The sequence below is a fragment of the Osmerus eperlanus genome, chromosome 11, assembly GCF_963692335.1.
Source record: "Osmerus eperlanus chromosome 11, fOsmEpe2.1, whole genome shotgun sequence".
Taxonomy (NCBI): domain Eukaryota; kingdom Metazoa; phylum Chordata; class Actinopteri; order Osmeriformes; family Osmeridae; genus Osmerus; species Osmerus eperlanus.
The window spans coordinates 574,662-587,128 of NC_085028.1; the positions used below are offsets into that span (position 1 = coordinate 574,662).

At 43.1% G+C, this 12,467-nt stretch overlaps 1 protein-coding gene, 1 long non-coding RNA gene and 1 other non-coding gene across 3 annotated transcripts; 1 reads left to right on the forward strand and 2 right to left on the reverse strand.

The window, feature by feature from the left end:
- Window positions 1-7,820: 7,820 nt before the first annotated feature.
- LOC134029638 (uncharacterized) lies at window positions 7,821-9,938 on the reverse strand. Its single transcript, XM_062473892.1, has 2 exons — window positions 9,476-9,938; window positions 7,821-9,375 (listed from the first exon to the last, which is right to left on the reverse strand). Exons 1-2 carry the CDS (start codon window positions 9,560-9,562, stop codon window positions 8,227-8,229), a joined length of 1,236 nt encoding a protein of 411 aa, XP_062329876.1. The 5' UTR covers window positions 9,563-9,938; the 3' UTR covers window positions 7,821-8,226.
- A 25-nt stretch (window positions 9,939-9,963) lies between these two features.
- On the reverse strand, window positions 9,964-11,439 carry LOC134029639 (uncharacterized). Its single transcript, XR_009931659.1, has 3 exons — window positions 11,334-11,439; window positions 10,479-10,628; window positions 9,964-10,217 (listed from the first exon to the last, which is right to left on the reverse strand). It is a non-coding gene; the product is annotated as an uncharacterized LOC134029639 (long non-coding RNA).
- A 410-nt stretch (window positions 11,440-11,849) lies between these two features.
- trnai-gau (transfer RNA isoleucine (anticodon GAU)) lies at window positions 11,850-11,931 on the forward strand. The gene has a single exon. It is a non-coding gene; the product is annotated as a tRNA-Ile (tRNA).
- Window positions 11,932-12,467: the final 536 nt, after the last annotated feature.

Consider the following 12,467-nt stretch of genomic DNA (forward strand, 5'->3'; position numbering starts at 1 on the left):
AGTATTAGCATCATGACATTAGCCTCTGTTGCCCGGGCAACACATACTACAGTGGTCTATGATGCATCTGTTTTCAATCGTTAAAATAAACATTCCTCACAAATACATTTTCGTTGTAGGATTTATTATGACATTACATTACAAGTAAACGATTTGTGGGTGAAATTATCATTACCTGTGGTTTCAAACCAGTGTTGCTCACTGAAACGCTGTAGCCTACGCGAGACACAGCTGTTTAGGAAGTCAAACGGCGACAGAACATGTTCGGCACTCTACTTACTTAAATCAAAAGTCTATCTAACTACTAACCTGAACTTCATTGCCACAGCCTAAACGTTGTAAATCTGTTCATGAAAATAATTAATTTCAGCCTAAACCGTACAACGGAACATTAAATCCAATTCAACCAACGCAATCGCTACCAAGACGAACACAGCAGTAGTCTAGTACTGTACCGTAGTAGTACAATTTACCGGGGCAGCTTCTCCACACAGGGCTATATCACATTTTGCGTTGTTACTGACAATGATCGCTACCAGTGAGCTTTTTATGAATGAGCGATTTTCCACTAAATAAATGTCAAGCTTATTTACGTTTTGGGGGGCATTTTTTCAGTTAGCAGATGGTAATGTTTGAATCGCGATTCCATCTTCTACTGCCGGGTAACGTCGTAGAATAATCTTTAAAGGGGGTTCTTTATTAATGAATGAATGCAATGAGTAGGCTAAATGCCTGAAAATATCATGAGAAGGGAAAAACTTAAAATGACGTTTAAGTCATAGAGATTAGGTCAATTTTTACACCGGTCTGCCCAATTTATTCGTTTTGTTTCAACGATGAGGTTGCCTCTTGCAGGGGTAATGAGAAGACATCTATTTCATTCTACACTTCACTTGTATTTTCAGTTGTAAATGAGCAGCAAAAAAAAATGCTTTTCAATCTATGTCATCTTTATAAATAATAAGTATGCATTTTTATATAAAATATACAGAAATATCAGTTGTAAAAATGTCATTCAAAAACGGACCCCTGTGCAACCGACGCAAGCACACCCTACAATTTCCCCAGAAATTGTACCCTCTCTAGTTGGGTGTGCTCAAGCCTTCGGCGAGAGCACAACCTTTGTTCTCTCACATATATATTATTGGTGGCCAAGCCGCGAAGCGGCGAAGCCACTTAAGTGTTTCTACCTTTTCCTATTAGGGGCCAAGCAGCGAAGCTGCGAGGCACCTATTGTTATTGTTAGTATTATTATTATTATTATTATACTTCTTAAGACTGGGTGTCTATGGCAGGCCCTAGAAGCGCTTGGTTGAAAGTTGTGAAATTTGGCACACTCATTAGGGACAGTCCCCTGGTCCAATTCACAAAGTTTCATGTCCCATACTTGGGCACTCTAGCGCCACCAATGGGTCAAAGTTGGACTTGTGTTTACAAACACAACTTTTGAACCGTATGACCCATTTTCAAAAATGAGGTACCATTGGATTCCCTGGACCAAGCCGAGTTCAACACACCCTATGGGGTCAATTTCCGGTTATATAGATTTTCCGCTATTTCCGGTTTTATCAAAAACCTTTGAAAGCCTACTCCTCCTACAATCTTTGTCAAATCTTCTTCAAAATTACCAGATATGCTCTTCAGACCAAGCCGCACAAAAGTTATGGTAGAGCATTTTGATACCTACAACCGTTTGTCCGTGACAGCCAATCAAAATCAGCAGAAAAGCCGCCAAACAGGAAGTGAAGTCATATCTCAGCAGTTGTTTGAGGCAGTGAAACTAAATTTGGTACGCCGCCTCGGAACCTTATTCTGAGGATGTCCTCCAAAAATTGTGTCATGTGACTAAAAGGGGGCGTGGCCGGAAGCATAAACGTGGTTTGGCTAATAACGGTTGAAGTGTTTACCTTAATAAAGTAATTTCTTTGTCTGTTGATGTCTTGTGAGATATCAAGCCTGACTATTAATAACTTTTCATAAAATTCGAACGGACGTGGCCGCCATTTTGCATTTCATGGAAAAGTGTAAAAACCTTTTGCACGCCCCAATTTTTGTCCAATGTTTACCAAATTTGGCAAAGATGATCTTTAGACCCAGTTTCACAAAAGCAACGAGATGAATTTTCAATTTTCAAAAACGTTTGTTCGGTAGAGACGATCAAAAGCGGTGGCGAAGCCGCCAAACGAGGCGCAAGAGCATATCTCAGCAACCATTTGCGCGATTGTCACCAAACTTGGGTTCCATCGTTCCCATGAGGAGCAGAGGAGGCCTGCGGTGTTATACCAGAAAAATACCTTTGAACTCTCAGTACTCTTGAACGCAAACATATATTTCAACCAAACTTGGTGTGTTGCATGAGTGCAACAGGTTGTTGTGACTTAATTGTTGCACAAGTGCTATGGAGGCCATGTCCTGCTCTGGACTGCTTGGCCCCTCCATTGCTGCTTGCAGCTATATTTATTATTACACTTCTTCTGCCATTGGAGTCTATGGCAGCCCCTAGAACCGTATGGTAAAAAGTTGTGAAATTTGGCACACTCATTAAGCACAGTCCCCTCTTTATATTCACCAAGTTTCATGTCTCCCATTGGAGCACTCTAGCGCCACCAACGGGTCAAAGTTGGACTTGTGTTTACACACGTAACTTTTGAACCGTATGACCGATTTTCAAAAATGAGGTACCATTGGATTCCCTGGGTCAAGACGAGATCAACACACCCTATGACGTCAATTTCCGGTTATATAGATTTTCCGCCATTTCCGGTTTTATCGAAAACTTTTGAAAGCCTACTCCTCCTACAATTCTTCTTTAATCTTCCCCAGAATTGGCACACATCATCGTCAGAGCAACCCTCACAGAAGTTATCCAAAGATTTTTGATTTTCAAAACCGTTTGTCCGGTACAGCCAATCAAAATCGGCAGCAAAGACACCAAACAGGAAGTTGGGTCATATCTCAGCCAATCCTTGAGAAATCAACACCAAACTTGGTATGATGACTCGGAACCCTCATCTGAGGATGTCCAAACAATTTGGTGTCATGTGATCACTGGGCGTGGCCGCAGAATGCAAAAATGTGTTTTGGCCAATAACTGTTGATTCGTTTGCCTTTATTAAGTGATTCCTTTGTCTCATGATATCTTGGGACATCCCGTGTGTGACACATGATAACTTGTGATAACAGCCGAATTGATGCGGCCGCCATTTTGAATTACTGAAAAAACTTTCTTCTGTACTCCTCCTACAAATGTTTTCCAATCTTCACCAAATTTGGCAGAGATCATCTTCAGACCAGGCCTCACAAAAGCCATCATATTTTTTTGGGATTTTCAAAACCGTTTGCCCGGTACGGCCAATCAAAATGTGCCGTTAAGCCAGCAAACAGGAAGTTGGGTCGTATCTCAGCAAATCTTTGATGGATTCGCACCAAACTTGTTGCGTGTACTCGTAACCCTCTTCTGAGGATGTACAACATGTGTTATGGGTCATTCGACTGCTTGGCCACCTCATTGCTGCTTGCAGCTATATTTATTATTATTATTATTCTTTTTGCCCCCCTAAAACTCAGTCAATATTTGGCCTACATAGACAAAGTAGGTGTCAAAAGTTTCGTCTTGGTAGCGATTGAGTTGCTTCTATTGGAATTTACGTTCCGTTGCATGGTTTAGGCTGAAGTTAAGTTTTTGTGGCGAAAAGTGAAGCTAACGGTGGCTAATTTGCTAGCCACAGTCACTGACGTTACTAACGTCACTAACGTCACAAAAACACGCGTGACTACCTTTGGCAGAACATTCGTTTCGCATCTTTTAACTTGGGGGATAGCTAGGCTAACTATAGCTTTACTGCAAGGCAGCTGCAGAAACGCCACAAGCAAAGAGGCCAGGGTGATAACTATTTACTAATTTTACTTTGTGATATGACACACAATTGTGATGTGTAATGTACAATATAAGCTGATATTATTAAGGAAGTACATCTACTTTCGGAAACAGTAGTCTACTATTTCACTGAAGTATTAGCATCATGACGTTAGCCTGTGTTGCCCGGGCAACACATACTACAGTGGTCTATGATGTATCTGTTTTCAATCGTTAAAATAAACATTCCTCACATATACATTTTCGTTGTAGGATTTATTATGACATTACATTACAAGTAAACGATTTGTGGGTGAAATTATCATTACCTGTGGTTTCAATCCAGTGTATCACTGCAATGCTGTAGCCTACGCGAGACACTACAAAAACATCTACACAGCTGTAGGAAGTCAAACAGCGACAGAACATGTTCGGCACTCCCCTTACTTAAATCAAAAGTATATCTAACTACTAACCTGAACTTCATTACCACAGCCTAAACTTTGTCAATCTGTTCATGAAAATAATTAATTTCAGCCTAAACCGTACAACGGAACGTTAAATCCAATTCAACCAACGCAATCGCTACTGAGACGAACACAGCAGTAACGCTAGTCTAGTACTGTACCGTAGTAGTACAATTTACCGGGGCAGCTTCTCCACACAGGGCTATATCGCATTTTGCGTTGTTACTGACAATGATCGCTACCAGTGAGCTTTTTATGAATGAGCGATTTTCCACTAAATACATGTCAAGCTTATTTACGTTTTGGGGTGCATATTTTCAGTTAGCAGATGGTACTGTTTGAATCGCGATTCCATCTTCTACTGCCGGTAATGTCGTAGAATAATCTTCAAAGGTGGTCCTTTATTAATGAATGAATGCAATGAGTAGGCTAAATGCATGAAAATATCACGAGAAGGGAAAAACTTAAAAGGACGTTTAAGTCATAGAGATTAGGTCAATTTGTACACCGGTCTGCCAAATTTATTCGTTTTGATTCAACGATGAGGCTGCCTCTTGCAGGGGAAAGGAGAAGACATCCATTTCATTCTACACTTCACTCGTATTTTCAGTTGTAAATGAGCAGCAAAAAAAAATGCTTTTAAATCTATGTAATCTTTATAAATAATAAGTATGCATTTTTATATAAAATACAGAAATATCAGTTGTAAAAATGTCATTAAAAAACGGACCCCTGTGCAACCGACGCAAGCAAGCACACCCTACAATTTCCCCAGAAATTGTACCCTCTCTAGTTATTGTTTATTTTCGCCCCCCTAAGGATAAGTCAATATTTGGCCTACATACACAACCTAAGTGTCAAAAGTTTCGTCTTGGTAGCCATTGAGTTGCTTCTATTGGGATTTACGATCCGTTGCATGGTTTAGGCTCAAGTTAAGTTTTTGTGGCGAAAAGTGAAGCTAACGGTGGCTAATTTGCTAGCCACAGTCACTGACGTTACTAACGTCACTACGTCACTAACGTCACGAAAACACGAGTGACTACCTTTGGCAGAACATTTGTTTCGCATCTGTTAACTTGGGGGATAGCTAGGCTAACTATAGCTTTACTGCAAGGCAGCTAATTTGCTAGCCACAGTCACTGACGTTACTAACGTCACTAACGTCACCAAAACACGCGTGACTATCTTTGGCAGAACATTCGTTTCACATCTGTTAACTTGGGGGATAGCTAGGCTAACTATAGCTTTACTGCAAGGCAGCTGCAGAAACGCCACAAGCAAAGAGGCCAGGGTGATAACTATTTATTCATTTTACTTTGTGATATGACACACAATTGTGATGTGTAATGTACAATATAAGCTGATATTATTAAGGAAGTACATCTACTTTCGGAAACAGTAGTCTACTATTTCACTGAAGTATTAGCATCATGACATTAGCCTGTGTTGCCCGGGCAACACATACTACGGTGGTCTATGATGTATCTGTTTTCAATCGTTAAAATAAACATTCCTCACATATACATTTTCGTTGTAGGATTTATTATGACATTAGATTACAAGTAAACGATTTGTGGGTGAAATTATCATTACCTGTGGTTTCAATCCAGTGTATCACTGCAACGCTGTAGCCTACGCGAGACACTACAAAAACATCTACACAGCTGTTTAGGAAGTCAAACGGCGACAGAACATGTTCGGCACTCCCCTTACTTAAATCAAAAGTCTATCTAACTACTAACCTGAACTTCATTGCCACAGCCTAAACTTTGTCAATCTGTTCATGAAAATAATTAATTTCAGCCTAAACCGTACAACGGAACGTTAAATCCAATTCAACCAACGCAATCGCTACCAAGACGAACACAGCAGTAGTAGTAGGGAGGACAAACGTTCTGCTCTCAATGTAATCACAACGGAGTTCCAAGCGTCAACAAATGCAAAACTGAACTTATTGCTCATTTAACATTGTGATAAAAAATACAATTGTGATATTTAATGTACAATACGATGTACGCTGATATTATTAGTACGTTTACTTTAGAAAACAGTAGTCAATTTTCGCTTGTTCACTGAGGCGTTAGCATAATTAGCCTCTGTTGAACGATATATACGATAGCGGTCTGTGATACATCCGTTTTCAATCGTTAAAATAATAAACATGCCTCACATAACGATGAACGTTTTATGATTTATTATGACATTATATTACTAGTAAACAATTCATGGGTACAATTGTCTTTATATACCTGTAGTTTTAAACCAGTGTAGCCCACTGTAATGCTGTACGCGACGCGGTTTAGAATTCTACTGCTGTTTAGGAGCCAAACGGCGACAGTAAAATCTCGGCACTCCCCTTACAAAAATAAAAATTCCCAGATGAGTTTTTCAATTGGTGAATCAACCTTTCACTCAAATTAGAGCCAATCGCTGTGTGATTACCATCCCGTATGTGGCACAGAGGTTTTCCCATTTTAAGAGGTCTGTAATTGGCTGAGAGTACTTTGAGCCATAGGCTACTAACCTGAACTTCAATGCCACAGCCTCAATTTGATGTCATTCTGTTCGTGAAGGTCTCCTCTACAGGACTGTGAAACTGCTCCTATTTAGTGCCCCCCTCCACCACTGCCTTTCCAGCAACTCTTTGATTCCTTCCTCAGCTCCTGACTATATTCCTTTTCACAATTGTGCCTGTCGTCACCTGCTTTTCCCCATGTTTTCTGAAATGGAAGGTTCTTTCACCACCGTGGGCCAAGCGCTGTAAATGAAGAGGTGGACGAGTGGTTAAGGCGATGCGCCAAAGCTGGGGAACATTCGTCTACCTGGGGGGGGGGGAGAAAGGAAAGGAGAGGGGAGAAGGGGGGAAGAAGAAAAAGGAGGAAAAAAGAGGGAAAAAAGGAGAGAAAAAGAGAAGGAAGGAATTTTTATGGCCCAGACCTACATCACCAATGTTTTTTAAATGTTGAGGTATATCAGGAATCACAATTAAAACCTTATATTTCTATTTCTATAGACATATATATGGGATAAAAGTTAATCCCAAGGTTCTGGTTTGACTAAATTGTTGCCAGAAATTCAAGTGGTTATATTTTTTTGTGGAAATCACCTAATCACTGTTTGGTTAATAACAAAACAATGATGATACTAATAACTGTTAAATGAATATTTAAAATTAAGTTGATGTATTTAGCAGAAACTTTTATCCACAAAACACACAAACGAAGCATAGGAAGATACATTTCTGTTGTGATCAAACTTTTATTTTCAGTCATCACAAAGCCATTATACAGTAGTAAGTGAATCCCTCCATTCACTTATTCAACAGTAACTATAGACAATAACTTAAATATATACAGAACAGTAGTGAATCCCTCCATTCACTTATTCAACAGTAACTATAGACAATAACTTAAATATATACAGAACAGTAGTGAATCCCTCCATTCACTTATTCAACAGTAACTATAGACAATAACTTAAATATATACAGAACAGTAGTGCATCCCTCCATTCACTTATTCAACAGTAACAATAGACAATAACTTAAATATATACAGAAGAGTAGTGAATCCCTCCATTCACTTATTCAACAGTAACTATAGACAATAACTTAAATATATACAGAACAGTAGTGAATCCCTCCATTCACTTATTCAACAGTAACTATAGACAATAACTTAAATATATACAGAACAGTAGTGAATCCCTCCATTCACTTATTCAACAGTAACTATAGACAATAACAGAAAACATTAACAGAACTATTAACAACATTAAAGTGTTCAGTGTCCATGCCTCTGGGAGGGGGGTAGAGGGGCACTAGCCCAGTGTCCATGCCTCTGGGAGGGGGGTAGAGGGGCACTAGCCCAGTGTCCATGCCTCTGGGAGGGGGGTAGAGGGGCACTAGCCCAGCGTCCATGCCTCTGGGAGGGGGAGTAGAGGGGCACTAGCCCAGTGTCCATGCCTCTGGGAGGGGGGTAGAGGGGCACTAGCCCAGTGTCCATGCCTCTGGGAGGGGGGTAGAGGGGCACTAGCCCAGCGTCCATGCCTCTGGGAGGGGGGTAGAGGGGCACTAGCCCAGCGTCCATGCCTCTGGGAGGGGGGTAGAGGGGCATCTACTTGTTTCATGTCCTCCAACCATTGCTCCTTGGGAACAGCCTCTACAGAGGGGCAGTACACAGTTCCTTTGTACTGACTGTGTCCAGTCTGGGCTGTCCTGAACTGCCCGCATTTCTTGGATGTGTTGTGGAGTACATGGCGGGTTAGTTTTCGGACCGGAGCAGGGGGTGCAGGGAAGATACCTCCCAGGGCCTGTGGAGCAGCGACGAGGACAGGCACCTGTGAGGTCACCGGAGCCAGCACCAACAGACGAGGGGCCGAGGGTGGAGCAGGGAAGAGCTGACGCTGGGCATGCATCTTTATAGCAACCGGTGTTACATCTGTGGGCGGGACCTTTCTTTTCAACCGCGCCTGGCCCACGGTGCTGCAGGGCAGTTGGTACTGGAGAGCCGGGCCTGGGTGGGGGAGCGCAGATGGAAGGCGCACATTAGCAGGAGGGAGTGGGTTGGCTGCCGCAGACAAGCGACTGGGCAAGTTCAGCCCCTGCATAACCACAGCGTTGTCCTGCTTCTTCACCCTCTTGTTGTGCCACTGCACAAGGGTGGTGTGGCTTACATCCACCAGCTGCAGTGTGGTCTGCTGCATGACCGTCCCATTTGCCAAAATGCGCTGCCTGATTTTCCTGTAGTCATCCAGGATTAAACTCCATCTGGACACTGCACCAGTCCCCTTCTTCTTGGGAGAGCGATGGATGGCACAGAGCCTGACAAAGATCAGTTCAATCAGGCGGCAGCAATCAGGCCATTGGGCAAGCGGGGCAGTGGTGGTGAGTGCGTGCCTCTTCATGCTCTCCACCCCTGGAGTGAACTCCTGCCTCTTCTTTGGAGACCTGAACCTCCCTGTGTCCAGCCTGCTCTGGTGTCTGGCAGCAAAGGTAACCCTCTGCTGGTCGTAGTCCAGCAGGTTCTGCCACAGAGCAACAATGTTGCTTACCTACACAGAGAGAACATATGAGAAGACAAAAAGATGTGCAAGTGTGAACATTTTTGGCAGGGCACAGAGGGAATGTAGCAAGACAATGAATGTTATTGACCTGCTGGTTGGTGAGGGCCAGAGAGGACTGGTTCCTCAGCTCCACCAAACACTCAGCCAAGCTGTCTACTCTGTCTAAGCCCGGCATGCCAGAGTCATCCACAGCCTAAAAATAAATAAACAAAAATGAGCATCACAATGGATGGTCAGTGAAGTGGGACAAAACGCAGATACATTGATTTTCTTAAGATACCAGGGAGGGAGCAGCCAGGGGGGTAGCAGGCAGGGAGGGAGCAGGCAGGATGTTAGTAGCCAGGGAGGCAGCAGGCAGGGAGGGAGCAGCCATGGAGGCAGGAGGCAGGATGGGAGCAGCCATGGAGGCAGGAGGCAGGGTGGGAGCAGGCAGGGTGGGAGCAGCCATGGAGGCAGGAGGCAGGATGGGAGCAGCCATGGAGGCAGGAGGCAGGGTGGGAGCAGCCATGGAGGCAGAAGGCAGGATGGGAGCAGCCATGGAGGCAGGAGGCAGGGTGGGAGCAGCCATGGAGGCAGGATGGGAGCAGCCATGGAGGCAGGAGGCAGGGTGGGAGCAGCCATGGAGGCAGGAGGCAGGGTGGGAGTAGAGAAGCTTGGGTCATCCAGGAGACTTGACACAGCAAGACTTGGTTCTTCCTGGAAGCCCTCATCTTCTTCTTCCTCGCCCTCATGAACATCCTCCAGCATGCCCTCTGTCTCCTCTGAGTCGGGGTTCACGTTGAGAGACTGCCCAGTCTGACTCAGCAGGTAGTCAACACCAAGCAGCTCTCCTATAAAATAGTACAGTCACACACATTATTAGCTGTATTTGTAGCATTCTATATAGATACTGTTTAATATCAGAGTAGTGTTTCTGTATCATGTTATGAGCAAGTAACTGTATGGTTTGCTTTGGTAATGGGCATAGTAAAAATAAAGCCTAGGTCCATTGTCTGATATTATCTGCACCATTGTATTGACCCTTTTTCATCAAGTGACCTGCAGACTAATGACTGTAAGAAGTAATAAGCACATATTTTGCAGTACTTTACCTTTTCATAGAGGTCATGCCATTTCCGCTGCCTTGGGGCAGGTCTATTGCCTCCTCCAGCAGGCCAAACCCCTGAGCCAGCAAATGCCCTCAGCCTCGCCATCCACTCTCCATCTCCCATGGATTTATGGCTCTTAGGCTTGGTGCTCATCTAAAATAACAGAGACATATTAATAACCATAGTTACAACTATGTATGGAAGCATGGTGTGCTGAACCAACTTGTGCATACTCATAAGTACAGTAACATAAGCAAACTAGACTGCTAACGGTTTTTGTTTAGTTTTTAACAGCTTACTGTATCTACAATGATTGACATGTCATTCTTACCAAAGCTTCAGGTAGGATCATTATAAATTCCATTATTCTTTGGAGGTAGACCCACTTTAAATGAATGTAAGTAGCTACAGTAAAGGACTAGTTAATATTGACACTAAAACCGTAGAAGTTTAGACTAGGTACTGTAAGCAGACCCCGCAATGTCGACAAGTTAATACTGAATGTTGGTTACTGTACTGCACTGTCTGTACTGTAGCTAGCTACCTACTGTACCTCCGCTTGTCAGACGTAATAAACGTAGAGCTATAGCACGTTAACTAGTTAAATGATGAAGTAACCAATACAACTAACGTTATAATAACACTTACTTGAATTACTGCGAATATATCCTGCCAGTTTCCTCTCACGATTACATTAGAAATTAGCGTTACTGTAGTACAGTAGCGATTGCTAATATTAGCTAAGGTGACTAAAGTTTGACATGACACTGGACAACAACATGTTAACGTGACTTTGCCTGACGGATGTAATACAATCTATTCCTATTTAAGTAGAAAATAAAATTAATGTTCACTTACTTTGATGCTTTCTTGTTCGTTTGTACTGACAGTAAACAGTATGCTTATACAGTGACAGCCAACAGACTTCTGACAGAAAGTTTTCCAACGGACTCACAATGGAAAGAAGCGCTGTGATTGGCTGTATCCATTCTCACTCAAAGACGTGATTGGCCTAAATCCAATCCACATTGGACAGTTAGTATCCTGATTGGATGGTGAGATTGGAGTTTAGGTAGCCGATCCTGCCCCAGGTAGGACTGCTAATCCATTGTGCTCTGCAAGCGTGAGTTCGAATCTCATCCTCGTCGCCAAGTTATCTTTATGACATGTCCACCTTTGTCAATTGAAATTCTTCTGTCCCTTACTGCTCCTATTTAGTGCCCCCCTCCACCACTGCCTTTCCAGCAACTCTTTGATTCCTTCCTCAGCTCCTGACTATATTCCTTTTCACAATTGTGCCTGTCGTCACCTGCTTTTCTCCATGTTTTGTGAAATGGAAGGTTCTTTCACAACCGTGGGCCCAGTGCTGTAAATGACAAGGTGGCCGAGTGGTTAAGGCGATGGACTGATAATCCATTGTGCTCTGCAAGCGTGAGTTCGAATCTCATCCTCGTCAGCAAGTTATCTTTATGACATGTCCACCTTTGTCAAATGAAATTCTTCTGTCCCTCAACCCTTACTGCTCCTATTTAGTGCCCCACTCCACCACTGCCTTTCCAGCAACTCTTTGATTCCTTCCTCAGCTCCTGACTATATTCCTTTTCACAATTGTGCCTGTCGTCACCTGCTTTTCTCCATGTTTTGTGAAATGGAAGGTTCTTTCACCACCGTGGGCCCAGTGCTCTAAATGACGAGGTGGCCGAGTGGTTAAGGCGATGGACTGCTAATCCATTGTGCTCTGCAAGCGTGAGTTGGAATCTCATCCTCGTCGGCAAGTTATCTTTATGACATGTCCACCTTTGTCAAATGAAATTCTTCTGTCCCTCAACCCTTACTGCTCCGATTTAGTGCACCCCTCCACCACTGCCTTTCCAGCAACTCTTTGATTCCTTCCTCAGCTCCTGACTATATTCCTTTTCACAATTGTGCCTGTCGTCACCTGCTTTTCTCCATGTTTTGTGAAATGGAAGGTTCTTTGACCACCGTGGGCCA

Excerpts from the sequence above, each read along its gene's own strand:
- LOC134029638 (XM_062473892.1), bottom strand. The coding sequence starts at position 9,562 with ATGCCGGGCTTAGACAGAGTAGACAGCTTGGCTGAGTGTTTGGTGGAG. Across the intron at positions 9,376-9,475 it reads TGGCCCTCACCAACCAGCAG|GTAAGCAACATTGTTGCTCT; the intron begins GTCAATAACATT and ends CTCTCTGTGTAG.